The sequence below is a fragment of the Corticium candelabrum genome, chromosome 22 (assembly GCF_963422355.1).
Source record: "Corticium candelabrum chromosome 22, ooCorCand1.1, whole genome shotgun sequence".
NCBI lineage: Eukaryota > Metazoa > Porifera > Homoscleromorpha > Homosclerophorida > Plakinidae > Corticium > Corticium candelabrum.
The window spans coordinates 2,832,172-2,845,882 of NC_085106.1; the positions used below are offsets into that span (position 1 = coordinate 2,832,172).

The 13,711-nt window shown below is 39.9% G+C and overlaps 2 protein-coding genes and 1 long non-coding RNA gene across 7 annotated transcripts; 1 reads left to right on the top strand and 2 right to left on the bottom strand.

Annotated features, from left to right (window-relative positions):
- Window positions 1-19: 19 nt before the first annotated feature.
- On the bottom strand, window positions 20-957 carry LOC134197153 (large ribosomal subunit protein eL20-like). Its single transcript, XM_062666423.1, has 5 exons — window positions 895-957; window positions 587-766; window positions 397-526; window positions 228-337; window positions 20-164 (listed from the first exon to the last, which is right to left on the bottom strand). Exons 1-5 carry the CDS (start codon window positions 910-912, stop codon window positions 72-74), a joined length of 531 nt encoding a protein of 176 aa, XP_062522407.1. The 5' UTR covers window positions 913-957; the 3' UTR covers window positions 20-71.
- On the top strand, window positions 945-1,582 carry LOC134197154 (uncharacterized). The gene is made up of 3 exons (XR_009972604.1): window positions 945-1,026; window positions 1,094-1,180; window positions 1,240-1,582. It is a non-coding gene; the product is annotated as an uncharacterized LOC134197154 (long non-coding RNA).
- Window positions 1,583-1,944: 362 nt separating this feature from the next.
- LOC134197040 (phosphatidylinositol 4,5-bisphosphate 3-kinase catalytic subunit gamma isoform-like) lies at window positions 1,945-11,269 on the bottom strand. 5 transcript variants are annotated; one of them, XM_062666279.1, is made up of 33 exons: window positions 10,677-10,949; window positions 10,098-10,174; window positions 9,387-9,693; window positions 9,259-9,319; window positions 9,132-9,180; window positions 8,950-9,069; window positions 8,781-8,871; window positions 8,526-8,632; window positions 8,349-8,445; window positions 8,207-8,288; window positions 8,073-8,142; window positions 7,913-8,002; window positions 7,768-7,852; window positions 7,583-7,701; window positions 6,738-6,951; window positions 6,446-6,540; window positions 6,152-6,379; window positions 5,992-6,082; window positions 5,861-5,926; window positions 5,704-5,805; window positions 5,531-5,638; window positions 5,232-5,420; window positions 4,909-4,980; window positions 4,732-4,844; window positions 4,623-4,677; window positions 4,371-4,505; window positions 4,207-4,317; window positions 4,046-4,140; window positions 3,234-3,324; window positions 3,069-3,173; window positions 2,480-2,557; window positions 2,328-2,423; window positions 1,945-2,266 (listed from the first exon to the last, which is right to left on the bottom strand). In XM_062666279.1, the coding sequence occupies exons 3-33, from the start codon at window positions 9,687-9,689 to the stop codon at window positions 2,078-2,080; spliced, it is 3,507 nt and encodes a 1,168-aa protein (XP_062522263.1). In that variant the 5' UTR covers window positions 9,690-9,693; window positions 10,098-10,174; window positions 10,677-10,949; the 3' UTR covers window positions 1,945-2,077. The 5 variants fall into 5 exon arrangements, 4 of the variants coding, with proteins under 4 accessions (XP_062522263.1, XP_062522262.1, XP_062522264.1 ...); XM_062666278.1 differs by having other exon boundaries at window positions 5,531-5,650; XR_009972593.1 differs by lacking the exon at window positions 1,945-2,266 and having other exon boundaries at window positions 2,480-2,553; window positions 5,531-5,650; window positions 10,677-11,269.
- Window positions 11,270-13,711: the final 2,442 nt, after the last annotated feature.

Genomic DNA, 13,711 nt, shown 5'->3' on the forward strand with positions numbered 1-13,711 from the left:
CTGCTAATGTGATGCAACATAGTAAGTTAAGCTCTTTTATTGAATCAGCAGGCATGTGACTGACTGTCCATCTAAAAGAATGTATTAGGTCTCTTAGCAACAAACTTAGACTTGAAGTGCGACTTTGTCACACGATGTGGCAAGGGAAACTTGATCTTTGAATTCTACCACAACAAATATTACTCTACCCTTCTGACGTCACCAAAATATCAACACATCCGCCTTACATGAAACTGCTGCGTGTGAGGCCGTCGACACTGGCTAGCAGAGATTTCATGCACCTTGATTATTTGGATGCTATGAGCTCTAGCACGATGACGAGCTGCCATATCCCGATCTAACCAGCATACATACTTAGCTAGACCACATAGAGTACTGACCCAATGTATTGCTTACAGCATTGGGTGATCGCACCACACACGGTTACATCTCTGTATTCGCGATACATGTTGTGGGTTCCACTCCGAGAGTCGTAGCGCAGCCAAACGGCAATGTTCTTGATCCTCGTCGGCCTCTTCTCGAAGACCTTCATGCAAGACGTTTCACTCCAATTTACAATAAATCTTGATACACTAGTGTACCATACCTGTTGGCATGAAACGACTTCTCCTGCCGATTTCTTGATTTTTTTCAATTTGCTGATGAAATACCAAAACCTGCTTTTAGCCACTACATCGTCTGGAGCAAATATCCTCATTTGAACTAGTGCGGGAGACTTGTCGTTCTGTGTCGGCCGCCTTCGGCCTACGATTTTGAATTCCTTTAGCTGTAGACAACACACAACACATTGTTACCTCAACTGGGCCCCCTAACAAAACTAAACGTACGAAAGCATGCAACATTGATATTTCAATCTACACGTTAAATTCACGTCAAAAAGTTATTGTTGCTTACCTGCCCTTGTGCTCTCATTGCGATACCTCGTGGCTGTAGTTAAGAGCATGCGCAAAACGTCGAGCAGTCTTGAATGCCAGACCGGGCGGGCAGACAGACAAGCAAGAAGCAGCGCGAAACTTTCAGCAATTGGTAAGGAATGTCACGAAATGTTTTTTATAGTTTGAAGCATTTGAATGTGACGTTTTTTGCTGTTCAGAATGATGATGATGATAATTGAGCAGCCTCAATCTCAGCTACTAAAATCATGAAAAATGTGGTTTTCTTGAAATTGTTGCACGTAGAAGTGCGCAGGATGTATTTTGTTTGTCTGCTGCCTTGTTAGTCTGTGTCTTTTTTTCTTAGTTGATCTAGCTCTGTCAGTTCATGTCTAGGACTGTCTATTGGTGGTCGATCGGTACCTTTGCAATTGATCTCATGCTGCAATTACAAGAGTAACATTCTATAATTACCAATTACTTAAGATTAATTTAGTCTTTTTTATTCAAAGTCACATAAATTTTGCAATTGCTATATTAAATACAATGAAGTCATGTTTGGTACTATTTAATTAACCAATTAAGTAAGCACAAGTGTCAAATCTGAATTATTCTCGAATGACTTAAATTCTTTTCATACTTGATTATCAAGTCAAACACTTCAATGATTAACTGCTTTGATGTATTCATAAGCAGCTTTTATCTGCATGCTTTTATGATGGGATGACCTTTGAACTGAAACAATTAAACAGGAATTCTGAGTACTCTGTTGCATATGGCTTTATTATTCTTGCATTGGATCTTGTGAGCTCTTATCAATGACACAGTGAGAAAGTGATGCTGCAACACTATCAGTATCAATTCATATCGTATCATGATATAGATCATCAGAAGAGCTGTTCTTTCTTTCTGTACATCTCGTAAAAGCATCACATGTTTGTAAATAACATCTAAAGATGGTTCTAATTTAATGAACCATCTTAGATAGACTACATGGGGAGACAGATGTGGGGATGATCTAATAATAATTTCATAGTTCTGGAGCTGTTTGTGAGTATACTCTGACTCTTGATTAACGCGAAGATAAAATCGATCATGTTATTTATTTACATTTATCTATTAAAAGTACCATAGTTAATTAAGTTCTTGGCTTGTAGAGCCCATGCGACTTGTAAAGCTAATCTTCTTGTGTGAGAGTTGCTCCACTACTTTCTGGCAGACCAGTAATGAAACCACCAATCAACAGTTGTTTTCCAACCATCTTGTACGCAACGATTTATCTGACTACGAATATGCTCCTCAGCCATCAGGTCACATTGACCAGCACACAGCGCATTGCGGAGATATTCAATATCCTCAGCTCGACTAAGTTCCTTCATCCCAGAAGGGATCATCTGGAATATGCACAATTTATTGTCATTGCATTGGTGTGCTAAGTGAAGTGGGACATGATACCATGTGAAACAGATTGATAAAGAGATGTGTTTGTGACCGAAGATGAGCATAAGCCTCAGAACAAGTCTGCCGAAACTTTCTGAAAGCAATGCCATCCTATAGTACAAAAGTTTGATTATCCCATTTCTATGACGTAGAACATATGGTTTAACCTTTCCTCCCATTACGTGAACAAAATCAGGAGTGAGAACAAATGGGACACGTTCCCTCTTTATTATTTTCTGACCTGCCTGACATGAAAAGAGAGGTTTCGACTTGTATAATGTAAACATAAACAACCTTAAGTACAATGTTTGTAAAGTCATACACATTTGATCCGAAGGAAATTTCATGATGGATCACAGATTCCATCAATTAATATATAGTAGTGACTGTACCCTCAGGCCTGGAGTTGGATCAGTGTGGAACTGCTCTGTTGCTTGTCTTGCTGATGCTGACTGCACATGTGCTTCAATCTCTCTACTTTGTTAAATTTTTTACTATTAAAATGAACTTGTAGGGCAAGAATTTTGTTATTTGCAGTTGCCTAAACTGTTGTCCTACACACTGATTATGTTTCCAATCAATTTGATGTCTGATAGAGTTTAAAGCAACTATATTGTCGTCCACTTTACATACATGCCATACAGTTGCACACATCTATCGCATTGGGACCACTTATGAATTTACAAGTTACATCCCTTTCAAACAAGGGTTCATAGTTAGAGTCTGCAAGTATGTCACATTCTTGAATGTACTCACCACTCTGAAATATTTTTTGTTTCCCAGAAAGTGGCCAAAATCAATATGAAACAAATTGCCATCTGACTTCAACATGATGTTGTCACTGTGCCGATCACCAATTCCCTGTGCACAAAGTCACGTCTGGGTTTGGATGGCACTTTGTTGTTAGACAGAGTACCTTACCAGCACATATGTAGCTATACAATATCCAGCGCATGAGAGAACAAATTTATCAACAATTTGTTGCTGTGATACAGTTCTCCAACTAGCAGATCTGATGACAGTAATAGTTGGATATGAGTTATGATTTTTACAGAACAATACAAATCACTTGAATTTTTTGTCAAGCAGTTGTGGGCAGTCATACTGAAGTTTAATTTTGTCTGTTGTTATTGTTTTGGTGTTTCCAACTGTCAGTGTGCCCTTCTCAGCTCAACTGCTTGCTCTGCTCGTTTCTTATTGTGACCAACTACTTACTATCTAGAGTATTGTATCTTTCCAACTGTCCAGTCTACATCATTTGTCTTGTCTGTCTTGTCTGTATCTCCATCCACTCATCTGATTTGTAATTGCATTTAGCAATGAATATCTGGTATGTGCTGTTCAGTTGGGTTAGTCTGGTTTTCCATCCATTCATTGTCTCTTTGTCTCAGTCTGTCAGGTTGCATGCTTGCTCTACCAGTCTGCATCTGTGTGTGTGTGTGTGTGTGTGTGTGTGTGTGTGTGTGTCTGTCTGTCTGTCTGTCTGTCTGTCTGTCTGTCTTTCTGTCTGTCTGTCTGTCTGTCTGTCTGTCTGTCTGTCTGTCAATACATATATTTTCAAACATTGAACTATTACACACCATCTAAGCAAAGCAACTAAATACTACCCAAGCCATAGGGCTTGGTTCTACCTACAACTGTCTGTCTGTCTGTTTGTCTGTCATATTGTCTGTCTGTTTAGCTGTCTGTTTTCCTCTTGTCTGTTCTTTTGTCTGTCTGTCTATCTCACAAACCCTTTTAGCCATTCAGTGATCGTATCTTCTTTTAATGTAGAGTTTCTCAAACATCGTTCAAGGAGAGTTTTCTCTTCATCTGCCTTTAATTGAATCTGTCAACAGATGGGAAATTAACTACTAAGTCTAACAATTATTTGTAGCTTCTCCATATTATGTACCCTTGCTATAGTCTCTGCATGTGGGACCACTTCAATTACTCCTGCCTGACAGCCAGTAGCCACACAGCCGTATGGTACCAAGTATAGGTTGAGACCCTTCTCGTGCCAAAGCTTCAAGCAACAGTAAAGAAAAAATGGCTGTTTTCAGCACTTAAGAGTCATACCCTTTCCATCAACATCAGCGTTTGCAGAGCAAGCATGTCTTGCCGGAGATCGTCACCGTGTTTGAAAATAATGCCAATTGGAGCAGATGACTTTGCAGATGGATCCATATTTTCAAACTCGAGCCACAAAGGCTTCTGCAACAAACAGGTACACACACACATTACACAATGATGACTTAATTAATATCTGCATAAATTATTTATGATAGTGTCATGACAGTATCGTGTAAACATGCATGTGTGTGACCTCACCTTTTTTGAATTCATGTGTTTGCAAGCTCTGATATTCAACTTCCCGACACGAATGCTAACTTCAAAAATTATTACCACAACACTCTATTCCATGTTGCAGGATGTATACCTGCTGTTATAGTGAAGTAGGAAGGAACTTGGTAGATCTCGCTTCTTGAGAGCAGAAAACAACTCGTTTCGTACATATTCACTTCCAACCATGCGGTTGCAACCTTTAGGCTCCTAATGAAGACAACATGGCACATTTAATTGTAGCTTGTTAACATGAAAACTAATTAAGGCATACCAAAAATTTCTTTAGGCGTAATGCCACTAAATTGAATGCCTTGATGGCTTGGCGCTGTTTGTATAGTTCTTCCTGCACTTGCAAACATTTCAATTAGACAACACAGGTACTGTCTTGTAAGGGAGCCATTACAGTATAGTAGCATGTAGGTTAGTTTTACACAATACAATTGATCATTTTTGCTGATCATTAATTAATACATTCATTGTGTGTGTGGGTGTGGGTGGGTGGGTGTGTGCGTGCGTGACAGTGTCCATGCAAAAGAAAGTGCATCAGGAGTTTTCTTGCACATCTAATTATCACTATTCTCCTATCTGACATACCAGCATCCCAACTCCACAGTATCTCAGATAAGCTTCTAATATCACTCCAAATCTACATTGATACTCAGGTGTACTCATTTCTGAAGCAAGAAACCAGAAGAAGCGGTAGCCAATCTTCTTGCTTTGCAGTGCTCTCGTCAGCAGAAATCGGACTAAAGGATTATCGTTGTAGGGTTCAAATTTTAGAACCTTTAAACAGAGCACAAGATAATTGGTACAAAGTGAAATATATTATATTATCTAATATTATAAATTCCAACATACTGTACATGGTGAGCATACAATAGAGAATTGATCACCTGAACTAATTGAAGCAAATATAGTTGAAGTTCATCATTGTGAAGTTGCTGTAGCCGCTTGACTGCACAACATCGTACATTCTCATCTGCAAAGTGGTAATCAAGAAGCTGCAGACATGTCTGACACAATCCATGACATGATTTGAACAATGATATAGCCAACCAAATTGAACCTCTAATGAAATGGGCTGCTTCCATTCTTCTAATAATTTTTGTGCTTCAAGTACATTGTGTAGGTCAGACCATTTGACAGATAGTAGATACTTTGGAAGGGCCTGAATAGTAACTATTCTGTTAAATCAATATCAACATGATTTAGTCTTAACTGACATCTGGGTATTTCTTACAAAGGTAGTGACGATATGTCTCAACCAAGTCACGTTGTGTGTCGTCTAACTGCACAACAGGAAAGAAAGTATTAAACTAGATATGTAGAAATGTACAGATTTTGAATAAATTACCATTGTCAGAGCATCTGATTGTACAATGTCCATCAGCATTTGTTCCATTGGTGTACCTTTGGGTGGTTGGTTTTTAGTTGGGTTGCGTAAACTGGTTTGATTTTGTTACAGATAAATTTCACTATTCATGAGTGAAAACTATCAATGTATGGAAGCTTACGCAGATGAATCACCGCCACATGGGTTGCCACTGTGAGGACATACCACAGGATGTGCATATGAATGAAGCTGAATATAGAGAATTGGTGCTTTTGAAGATGGATTTGGTGTTACAGGTCCACTGGGTTGCATTCCAGAGTCAACAGTAACTTTTTTCAAATTGATCAAATTTGCTAGCTCAGTAACCGGCCACAGTGGCAGATTTATTAAACCACGTCTCAAAACACCTCTGTTACATGCACAGCTGGAAGGTAAGGTGATCATCATGATGAATTAAGCTGTGTTATCAGCTTGCCTATGATCTAGAAGCTGGAGATTGGCTCGGTAGACGGGAACAGGGTTAGAGCAACCTTGTATATGAGCTTTGACAACAAGACAAAGACGAGCTGTCTGATGTGAACAGGAAATGCACAGTAATGGTGAGTAAATTGCCTCCGACACATGTGCACACACACACACACACACACACACACACACACACACACACACACAGATGCACACATGGATGCATGCACGGATGCAAACATGCACTCATGTATGAATCCAATGCATGACCAAGATCACCAAGATTATACTTAATCTTGTACCTTTGGAATATTCTTTACTTGGATGTCTGATCTAAGCCACTGATGAAAGTAGATATTAGGTTTAAATGGATATTCAATTGATGACAAACATGTTGTCAATGGAACACCACCATGGTAGAGAGCTGCTTCTACAAACACATTACCTACTATCACGTCATGATCACAGCCTTCAGTAGAAGGCATCTCAAGTCCATTGATTCCAATCACTTTAATCCTATAACAATAAGGAATAATCAGTTATATGTACATGTATATAGTGTTATACTCTAAACAGATATAAAACACCTGTCATATTTCAGGGTTCTAGCCAGGTTTTCAGCAAAGCGTGGCAATTGGTCGGGATTCCTAAAAGGGGCGTGGTCTTTTGTAAGGAGTGCAATTTGACGTGGTTATTTTTGGGCGAAGACGTAGCCCTGGTGAGTTTTTTGTGACTTCCTCTGCTTATTAATAATCAACCTGGTCAGAATAACTTGGCTGTTTATGCCACATCCTCATTTAATTATGATGCTTCCATTTATCATCATGCTCTGTAATAAAAGATCTGTTAGAGCAAACAACACAGAAACAAAAGCACAGTAAAAGCACAGTAAATAGCACACCTGCTGAGGCCAACTGGAATGTTAATTAAATTTGTTCACATGACGTGGCAGTCAATCCCAAAGTGTGGCGGGCATCTCATTTTGAGAAGTAAAGCGTGGTGGCCCGCCACCCCTTAGTATGCCTGGCTAGAACCCTGTATTTGAAACAGACTTGAAGTTATGTGTGATGCCCCACATTGACCCTAAAAGCGTGGCGGCCCGCCACCCCTCAGTATGCCTAGCTGGAACCCTGTATTTGAAACAGACCTGAAATTATGTGTGATGTCCCACATTGACATGATGAAGACATCTTCTGGCTTTTTTTGGGTTGCTGTGAGATGCTCATGTAAGCCACCAAGATATGAGTTGTTGTCAACCATGTCCATCTAGATAAGACAAATCTTGTTAATACTTGATGGACGGACAATTGCATGCAACTAAGAATTTTGTACTTTTGTCATATTGGGAAGACGATTAGCAGACAAATCAGGCTTCCTAACAAGGGTAATACAAATGGTAATGTCTTTGATGAGCAACCTGATCAATAAATGTATCCTAACAACACAGTGTTCTGCATGCTGAGTGCTTGCATTATACCATTGAATACGTCTGAATGTGAGGATTTCATGATCACCCCACACGTAGTCTTCATAGCCACATAGTTTGAGAGTCCACTCATCTATTAATCTGTAAATGTTTCAGATTATAATTTTTACATTACCAAGACAATATGCATGAAAATGCAGCTCCACAAGACCCTGATGCCAAGCCTTGCTCTTGGTAATATGAAAATGCTTCTTGTACGATGCTGTCGGCTTTTGTAGTGACTAATATAGATAAAACATGGCATTACTGTACCGCTCTGCCACTATAGCCCAAAGTGGGACCAACTGTTGAACTTTTGGGAGATCTTGCTCAAATCAAGTGCTTCTTTACCAAAGTAAAGTTCAATTTCTATTTCATTGTCTGGACACTAGCACAGTAGTTGCAGCTAAAAACAGTGTGTCACTGATTGCACCTACTGCTGTTATACTTTCTTGCAGACATGTGATGGTGGTGCAATACTGAGTGTGTCGGGCTCCATGGCATACTGCATTAGATCTCTAGTTTTGACTGCTTCCTCACAAACACTACCAACAGCATGATACATGTATAAATCATTATTGATCTATGGGGATTAGCCATACATAAGATAATTGATTACCATTACCTGACTAATATTCTACGTGTCCATGCCAATTCTGGATCAGACGTAAGAAAAATGTTACGTAGATCCATGTCCATGATGTAGCCAATCGTCAGATCACAGTGCTTGTCCTGAACAATTGAGAGTAACATAGATCACATGCGTACATACATACATATGTACGTACACATATGTATACATACAGTATATATGTATACAAAATTAGTAGTAAACAGACAAAAACACAGCTAAACAGACTTTCAGCCATCACAACATTACCTCATCTGTTTTTTGTTGCTTTTTTGCAATAAATAGCTGACCAGGTGTGCTGTTATCTTCCAGCCACAATGGATAAATTTTTAATGTCTGCCTGATTGAATTGTCAAGACCAAAGCAGTGCAATCAAAACTTCGATGTGCATGTTATATATACACAAAGAAAAAGATACATGAGCTGAAGATTGTCAAACAGTTCATACACATCTCCCTTCAAATGATATTTCAACACATATTCATCTCTGTAATTAGTCAAGGTATGATTCTGGAGGCTTTCCAACAAACCAGCTGATCTAACAGCATGCAGTTAATTAGCAAACGACTTCAATAAAAATATTTTAATGTATGTTTATACTCTAATAATTTCCAAACTTTATCTTTCACTTGTCCTACTGTCCAGTTTCCTGTTGACACACATAAAGACTCAACCAATCTACCACATATCTATGCAGAATTAGTAATAGCAAAAGTGAACATATTACCTGAACAATTTTCTATTATCAAGCTATTTTGGTCAGGAAGAATGAACTCAATACGTTTGCTCTATTGGTAAGTAATTAGACATACAAACAGTGTGATTTATATTCACTGATCACATTACTATACTAACCTGCACAGAGAATACAACTGAACTGTAACTTCTGATCTGGAAGTTGGGTTTGCAAACTGACCCTCTGTAGCTGAAACTTGCGGCTCTAACACTGTTATTTTGTGTCGTTTCTGTTTGAAGGTTGTTGAAAGACTGTGCAGGTAGTGACAAAGGCCTGCTTCTGAGGTGAGAATCATGTGATGTAACACTTGATGTCAGTCTCCGAGTCTTTGAATTAGAATGAGACTCAGACAAGCTAGAATTATCGCTGATAGTACTGCTAAATGATGATTCCCCTTCTGCAGCCTCAGCGGCTGCCTCCATATCTCTGTCCATAGGCAAAGACTTGATACCAACAATTAAGAAGTAAATATTATTATGTATTGTGGTTAATAACATCACACTATCAGGAGTAAATAAACAAGAGAAGTGCAGTAGAAAATGATGCAAAGGCCTAGGTGAAGTGCTTGTGTCTGAAACAGAAACAAGTAGTTCTACATGACCAAGCATCTATCAGTGTGAATCTGTGTGTCTCAATTAGCTGTAGTGGATGTGATCCAAACATCTAGGAAAACATGCACTGGCAACAATATTAAACATAGAATATATTTAATACATTGGTGTAGTCATTCAGTATGGTGTAAGCTAACAACATCATTCCACACAGAACATCCTACTGAAATATCGCACTGACTGTTAGTCATATTCGTACAGAACTCATGGTATAGCTACCTGTCAACCCTAGCTGTATCTCTTCTGTGTTGAGAAAAGTGACTCAGGATTGCTAGTAAAGAGTAGATTCACTCCCCCTGCAATATGAGATTAATTTAATCAACTGCTTGCACAGTGCAATAATTGGTATATTTGCTGGTGATAATTAGTTGTCATTGACATTACAACATTTGCATGCAACACGTCTATGTCTGTCTACCTGCAGTAAACAACTGGGTTCAAGCATACCATGACCATAAGTAGTGCATGCGTGTATATGGAATTGGCAAACACAAATTAGTCTTGTCACTTTCTAGAGTCTTAATTTTTCCAACATCTTGTAGTCACATGTACATTAAGACACTATACACACAGGCTATTGGATAACAAAAGCAATGTGACACTCTCTTGCTCATGTGATAGAGCTGTTTACTTGTCTCTCTGTTGGTCTGTCTGTCTGTCTTGTTTATCCATTTATCTGTCATGGCAGTCTGGTCTGATTGCCTATTTGTCTGATTGATTGTGACTAAGTATAGAAGTTGTACGTTTCATCTATCTCCAAAACCATTTTCATATTCAAGTAATAAATTAATGTTTTACCTTCTCCTAGCTGCTCAACATAATTTGCCAGTGGTATTCTCCAGGTATCCAACCATTATGCTGTCTCTTACAAATCCTTTTTTTAGGTCTTTCTTGTTCAATAAATTTAGGTACACCTAGATTAGTGATGTATAGCTGCAGAGAGTATCTGTAATCTTGAAGTCATAATGGACTTCACACCATGTCCTTCATGAAAGACTTTTCTGAAAGTGGGCAGGTGAGGGTTTTAACTAATTAATCAAGTAACCTAGAGACTCACAGGGGCATCATTCCAAAGATTTTGTTCTTTTTTGGCATATACTTCTGGAAGAATAATACGAGAAAAAGGGAGTCTTGTCATTCAGCATTTTCTTTAGTTGCGTACGTTGCTGGCGTAATTGTCAGTCACTTTCAAGATAGACCTTGGTTCCATCAGACTATATATAGGGTAGGTGTACCTAATTGTGGACACTCCCCGATAATTTGAGTTACAAACACTGTTTCTCCGGTAACCTGCAAGGGAGAGGGAGGGAAACATGTCCACGCACCAATGTCTAAGCTTTGGAACAATACCTGCACGACTAGAATCGCACAATGTCTGCTAGCACACTAGCAAAATATCTACAGGATAATGTCTGTGAACAGCCCAAACGGGGATGTCCTAATTGTCAACATTTTTTCTCCCCACAGAAAGCGACTGGGTCTGAGTAACAGCTGGACTAGATACCTGAATGGTTGCCTCACAAGCTGGTATTTTGCGCCGCAATCAAAACCATGTTCTGTTGTGTATCATCACGATTCACCTGCGAAACTGTACCCATAATTCGAGGTATACGAATCAAACTTTTGTTGGATCATGAAAGTGCCCAGACGTTAGAAGTACCTTGGTAAAGTTTTGAGCCTAGTTACGCTGACTGTAACGTGCTAAAGAAGCGCATTATGTGCATGGAGCGAACGTGTTATTCCAGTCCAGTAAACACCTGAATATCTTCACTTATACTACATCTAGACATCAGTCCACTGACGATCTAGCTGTTTTCACTGCTACTACATCTGGCCACAATAGAGTATGAAATGAGAACGAACAAAGTAGGTGGAATGTCAATATCAGCGACACTAGTAATCCAGTCAGAATTTGACTTCATCTGATATAAATAATCAGCTCCACCAGCAACTCAAAAAGATGCCAGAACCACATCTAAACATGATTGATCGTCTCCTGCATTGTATCATAGACAGAACACTTGGTTTCTGCAAAATTTGAAAGCACGGCGCCATTTTACACAGAGGTGATACACCACAGAACATGGTTTTGATCGCGGCCCAAAATACCAGCTTGTGAGCCACCCATTCAGGTATCTAGTCCAGCTGTTACTCAGGCTCAGTCGCTTTCTGTGACAGAGAAAAAATGTCCACAATTAGGATACACATCCAGGCTGTTTGACAGACGTTATCCCGTATATTGTGCTAGTGCGCTAGCTGACATTGTTCGATTCTAGTCGATACCTTCGGCCTCCCAGACCCGTGTAGTGCCGATTCAAAATCGTCCTCCACGGCCACGGGTCTGGGATGGTACCGCCTCTTCTTAATATACCGTAAAATCAGAAAATCGTGTGTACATAATATTGTGCGATTTTGTCCGAAATCACTCCTCCAACTCTATCGTGCGGTTTTAAATTGTGCGATTGGCAGCCATGTACACTCATACAACTGTTTATCACAGATTGTTAATTTCTAGTAGAACAGCAAACACAACACCAGGTCAGAGACTGAAATCAATTCCAACTGATCTAAATGTGTTGGCAATGTCAAGATGATGAGCATAGTAATCAAGTGCATTCAATAACCATTGAGCAGCTAATGCTCTCAAAATACTGATCTGCAAACCAACTACCAGTGTATCCACTGTGCCTCCACTGGATAAGTGACACAAAACTTTGTCAGAATACCATGTGGTCTTTCAAGGGTTTATTGACGCACGCATCAAGAGGTTGAAGTCTGTCAGTGCAGTTGGCAGGAACAAAGACACACAAAATAGACTTCAACTTGAACTTGTCTAGCACTGATTGAACTCAATGAGCCCGGAAAACGTCCAAGATCAGCAATGCTTTCTGTGACTCTGGAAGGCCTAGTTGAGCCTTGGCTTTCTTTAGGTAAGGCTTCAGGATGGTGTCAATGGCGTGTAGAACTGTAGCCTCATTAGCCCAATAGTTTAGTGTGTGCCACACATCCCGGTTCTCTGGAAAATTAAGTGTCGTGTGGCATCTCTCTGTTTTGCCCTCAAATAGAACTTGTGAAGGCAACATGTTGCCTGAAGCTGAGATTGTTAGCAATGCCGTTATTTCTCGTTTGTCGTTCATTCCTTTCATCGAAATTCTACCTGTTCCCTGCTTCTCCATGGTCCACTGTGACGATGGAACTATCTGGACAGCTGTTTGATTCCAGTTGACAACCAGTTGAGGTGGAATGTCAGTAGAGATCGGGCACACGCCTGCAAGATGCCCTTTGCTGCTGCTTCAACAACATGTGTCATGACAATTCCTCCAGCAGCTTGTAATTTAATTATGTAATCTTGAACCACACCATCCAGGTCTCCAATCATTAGACTACGTCCATGTTGTCTAGGAGGAAGAGTGGTAACGGCAATCGGTTCATGATGCATGGAGGTAGCTGCTTGGCACTGCAGTTCCACCTTGTACAAATCGCGGAACTTGCGAACTGTCGACTCACACACGTTCCAGCGTAGTTGCCTAGTGAAGTGTCTGGCTGTTGCAGCAGGCCCATGGTGGGCTGCATACTTTCCAATAGCTGCCCTCACTTCCTCACTGTACATGTGGTGGCTTGTCGTCTTTCTTCGTTTGGCCGTAGCTAGTAGGTCATTATCTTCATCTGCAACCAGAGGCGGATCCAGATGGGGGCCCTGGGGGTATGTGCCTCCCTTCAGAAATATGTCTTCTGATTATTTTCGTCAGTCAGTGCATGAACTCAGATTATCCAGTCAACTTGCTTCAACTCATGACCAAAGCTTCCTTACCAGAAAGGCTTTGCTGCAGTTT

What these genes read in the sequence shown, in the direction of transcription:
- LOC134197153 (XM_062666423.1), bottom strand. An exon ending in AAGTCGTTTCATGCCAACAG is followed by an intron (nt 527 to 586) that starts GTATGGTACACT and finishes TCTTGCATGAAG; the next exon opens with GTCTTCGAGAAGAGGCCGAC. An exon ending in CTCACACGCAGCAGTTTCAT is followed by an intron (nt 165 to 227) that starts GTAAGGCGGATG and finishes TTGTTGTGGTAG; the next exon opens with AATTCAAAGATCAAGTTTCC.
- LOC134197040 (XM_062666278.1), bottom strand. Translation starts at nt 9,689, where the DNA reads ATGGAGGCAGCCGCTGAGGCTGCAGAAGGGGAATCATCATTTAGCAGT. An exon ending in GTCTTCCCAATATGACAAAA is followed by an intron (nt 7,702 to 7,767) that starts GTACAAAATTCT and finishes TGTCTTATCTAG; the next exon opens with ATGGACATGGTTGACAACAA. An exon ending in AACACATGAATTCAAAAAAG is followed by an intron (nt 4,506 to 4,622) that starts GTGAGGTCACAC and finishes TGTTTGTTGCAG; the next exon opens with AAGCCTTTGTGGCTCGAGTT.